Below are 4,638 nucleotides of genomic sequence, written 5' to 3' on the forward strand. Positions count from 1 at the left end.
CAGAGAGAGAGAGAGAGACAGAGAGAGAGAGAGACAGAGAGAGAGAGACAGAGAGAGGGAGAGACAGAGAGAGAGAGAGAGACAGAGAGAGAGACAGAGAGAGAGAGAGTGGAGACAATAGAGACAGAGAGAGAGAGAGAGGGAGAGAGAGAGAGTGGAGACAATAGAGACAGAGAGAGAGAGAGAGGAAGTTGGAGGTGGGGAGGAATATGAAAAAACAGAGGAGAGGTGAATGGTTCATCAGAGTTGGTGTATTATTATTATTTATTTATTTTATTATTAGAGGTAGTTGTTGGTGGTTTCCTGTGTTTCAGCACCATCAGCTCACCTGTAGAATCAGTCGGACCAGACAGCAGCAGCTCAGCCAGGCCTGCAACAGGGGGAGGAGTCAGATACCAGGTGTGTAAAGGTCTCCAGGTTTACAGGTCACCAGGTGTGTAAAGGTCTCCAGGTTTACAGGTCACAAGGTCAGGTGTGTAAAGGTTTACACGAGTGTAAAGGTTTACAGGTATATGTATATAGGTCTCCAAAATGTAAAAAGTCAGGTATGTAGAAGTTGTCATGTATGTAAACATCTTCAGATATTCAACTATATAAAAAATGAGATATGTAAAAGTTATCAGGTATGTAACAGTCATCATGTATGTTAAAAGTTGTCATATTTACAGCGAGGTAGTTCAGAGGTCAGCAGGATATTTTTACATGTTGAATCTCCTGAACTACTTCCTGTTACAGACTGAGCTTTTTAACAGGAAATGATGTAATCGTTGATGTAGTCATCCTTCCTGTCTACTGAAGCAGCGCCGGCAGGGAGACGAGCCACCTGCTGCTCCTCCAACATGGCCGCCAGCTCAGAGCTCAGACCAGCAGAGAAACAATGAAACACTATTTATTACCTGATGTTCATGATCTAATACTTGAACACAGATGATGTGACTCGTTTCTAATGTCACTTTACCGGAGTGGAGATCTTATTTCCCTTAATGCCAAGTTAAGAACCAACGAGATTCAAAATACAGAACAGAGGAGATTGTCCTTCCAACCAATCAGAAGACTCCTCTCTCCTCAGATAGCAGATCTTCTGTCTTTCTCTAGCATCTATCTATCATATCAGAAATAATAGACATATAATGTAATGTAACTGTAATGTAACTAGAATCCACTTCAAGATCCTCCTCATCACATACAAAGCTCTCAATAATCTCGCCCCCTCATACCTGACAAACCTTCTCCATCGCCACTCCCCCACCCGCCGACCTCCTGACCCCCATCACCAGGACCAAGCACCGCACCTTGGGGGGCGGAGCCTTTGCCATCGCTGCCCCGACCCTCTGGAACTCCCTCCTCCACACACCGGAAACTCAGACTCACTCCCTTCATTCAGAAATAAACTCTAAACCACCTTTTTAAAAAGGCCTACAGTATCTGACTCCCACTGACTCTCCAGCACACTCGTCATTATTTTATCATCTTCATTTATTATCATCACTTCTGTATCAAGTGTTTTTATGTATTTTATATATTTATTTTCTTTTTCCCCTAGCAAGCTAGTGTCTTTGAGTACCATGTAAAGCACTTACAAATAAAATGTACTATTATTATTATTATTATTATTATTATTATTAGATCTAAATCCAAAACAGTAAAGAAGTCTCATGTTCTCACTGGTGCCAGTGTGTCTTTGGTTCATGAAGTCTCATGAAAAACAGTCAACACATAAACAACCATGGGGCGTTTTCATTTAAGGAAGGAAAAGACAAACACCAGAACAGCAGTCATGTGGTTTTTACCCAACAGCAGAAGTATCTGTCTGAACAGGCACTTCAGTTTTAGGCCTACTGATACTCAGGGTTTAGATCTGCTAAAGGGTTAGATCTACTAAAGGTTTAGATCTGCTAAAGGTTTGGATCTGCTAAAGGTTTAGATCTGCTAAAGGGTTGGATCGTCTAAAGGTTTAGATCTGCTAAAGGGTTAGATCTACTAAAGGTTTAGATCTGCTAAAGGTTTGGATCTGCTAAAGGTTTAGATCTGCTAAAGGGTTGGATCGTCTAAAGGTTTAGATCTGCTAAAGGTTTGGATCGTCTAAAGGTTTAGATCTGCTAAAGGTTTAGATCTGCTAAAGGTTTAGATCTGCTAAAGGTTTAGATCTGCTAAAGGTTTGGATAGACTAAAGGTTTAGATCTGCTAAAGGTTTGGATCTGCTAAAGGTTTAGATCTGCTAAAGAGTTAGATCTGCTAAAGGTTTGGATCGACTAAAGGTTTAGATCTGCTAAAGGTTTGGATCGACTAAAGGTTTAGATCTGCTAAAGGTCTGGATCGACTAAAGGTTTAGATCTGCTAAAGGTTTGGATCGGCTAAAGGTTTAGATCTGCTAAAGGTTTAGATCTGCTAAAGGTTTGGATCGTCTAAAGGTTTAGATCTGCTAAAGGTTTAGATCGACTAAAGGTTTAGATCTGCTAAAGGTTTGGATCTACTACAGGTGTGGATCTACTAAAGGTTTAGATCGACTAAAGGTTTGGATCTACTAAAGGTTTAGATCTGCTAAAGGTTTGGATCTACTAAAGGTTTAGATCTGCTAAAGGTTTGGATCTACTAAAGGTTTAGATCTGCTAAAGGTTTGGATCGACTAAAGGTTTAGATCTGCTAAAGGTTTGGATCTGCTAAAGGTTTAGATCTGCTAAAGGTTTGGATCTACTAAAGGTTTAGATCTGCTAAAGGTTTGGATCGACTAAAGGTTTAGATCTGCTAAAGGTTTGGATCTACTAAAGGTTTAGATCTACTAAAGGTTTAGATCTACTAAAGGTTTAGATCTGCTAAAGGTTTGGATCTGCTAAAGGTTTAGATCTGCTAAAGGTGTGGATAATTTGTCTCAGACTGTAACAAACCAACAGACTGTGAGGAGGATCTGATCAGCAGAGTTGATCCTGCAGGCAGCCTTCCTGTCCCAGACCTGACTGACTGAAGGTCTTTATGTGACCTCTAACTGAACCAGCTGACCTGAAGCTGCTGACTAACAACCTGCTGAGAGGAACTTCAGCAGGTTTACTTCCTAATCAACACACAGGTGACACTTCAACATATGCACCGTTTGTCCTTAAGGGCCTCCGTAGTCTAGTAGTTTTGTTGTGCTTTATTTACAAATGTGTTGCGGTTTCTGTCGCCCTCTAGTTGTCGGAAAATCGCTCAGTGCAGCTTTAACTTACTTAAAGCAATGTTCCACTTGTTTTAACTTGGGGGTTATTTATTTGGCACTTGACATGAAAACCAGAAAATAATCTCCTCACCAAGATCAGATGCAGCCGGACGAGTTTGTGTCGTTTGGATTTTTACTTCTTACTTACTTTACCCATTCATCCGAATGAGCCACGGAAATAGACCTAAAACTGACATTTAACACGTTGGTGAACAGGTTCAACAATATTATTATATTATTGATAGAAGGGAACATAGTGGAGGCGTGTATCCCTCCGCTATGTTCTCATCTATCAATCAAGATGCTATTTGGTGAAAATATGTTCTTACAAAATATGACCAAACCTCAGTTGAAAATCACAGCAGCAGCATCTGGTGTTCAATGTCAGTTCCCATTCAAATGAATGGGAAGTAAAACTCTGAATGTTTCAAACTCATCCAGCTCCATCTGATCTTGGTAAATAGATTATATTCTGGTTTTCAGGGCAGTCAAGAGCCAAATAACCCCCATGTTAAAACTAAGTGGAATATTAAAAATATTATCAGTAAATAACCGGGTTGGGCTGCAGTGAAATATTTGTATAAGATATAACTATATTCCATTAAAGACAATGTATTCTGAATTGTAAAACAAATGAGAGGAATACTTCCGGTAAAAGTTATAAAAGGAAAGGAGAAGCTCTTCTGTTCTTTACAAAATGAAGACATTTTGTCTGAAAAAAATTTAAACCTGAAAAAAATTTCCTGAACTTTGTGATTTTTCAGTTTCTCTCATCTGGAGCTTTGAACCTCAGATATGACAAAATAATCTGAAGGTAACTGGAAGTAATCAGATTACATTACTGAGTGTGGGGAGTACCTCAGGCTCTACTGACACAGTTCTGGTGACATCACTAGTGACCGTGATGGAACATTTTAAAGGAACATTCCTCTGAAGCTCTTATTGTTTTACTAGTTCTGTTATAGAAGAGAGACTCAAACCCTGGACCAAGTCACAGTCTAAATATATATTTTATCTGTATGAATGCAGATATTTAAATGTATATTTTAGCTGTGATGTATAAATTAATGTATATAATTATTATATAATCAATATGTTTAACTTACCGAGGAGCAGAAAGACAGATGCAGCCTTCATGCTGACTGGACGAGGTGTGTCTGTCTCTCTCTCTCTCTCTCTGGCCAAGCCTCTTTATGACACACACACACACACACACACACACACACACACACACACACACACACACACACACACACACATGCCCATGCACGGACAGTGTGAAACCAGAGTTATTTCTTAACTCAAAAGAAAAAACCCCTTTCTGCTGTTTCCTCATTTCTGAGTTTGGTGTCAACACAAGACAAACAGATCAATACTGTCTGGATCCAGTGTTTCCCACACAGGTTACTATTATTATTATTATTATTATTATTACTGTACGGCCT

The 4,638-nt window shown here is 39.6% G+C and overlaps 1 protein-coding gene across 1 annotated transcript in view; it reads right to left on the reverse strand.

Moving 5' to 3' along the window:
* Nucleotides 1-4,411, reverse strand: part of LOC139918097 (uncharacterized) — a 5,927-nt gene extending 1,516 nt beyond the window's left edge. Inside the window, exons 1-2 of the mRNA XM_078282262.1 lie at nt 4,300-4,411; nt 329-370 (exon numbers count right to left, since the gene is read on the reverse strand). Coding sequence (XP_078138388.1) covers nt 329-370; nt 4,300-4,330 — 73 coding nt within the window. The 5' untranslated portion in view covers nt 4,331-4,411. The remainder of the gene's footprint in view (nt 1-328; nt 371-4,299) is intronic.
* Between the last annotated feature and the right edge of the window lie 227 nt (nt 4,412-4,638).

Source organism: Centroberyx gerrardi, unplaced genomic scaffold (assembly GCF_048128805.1).
Source record: "Centroberyx gerrardi isolate f3 unplaced genomic scaffold, fCenGer3.hap1.cur.20231027 Scaffold_54, whole genome shotgun sequence".
NCBI lineage: Eukaryota > Metazoa > Chordata > Actinopteri > Beryciformes > Berycidae > Centroberyx > Centroberyx gerrardi.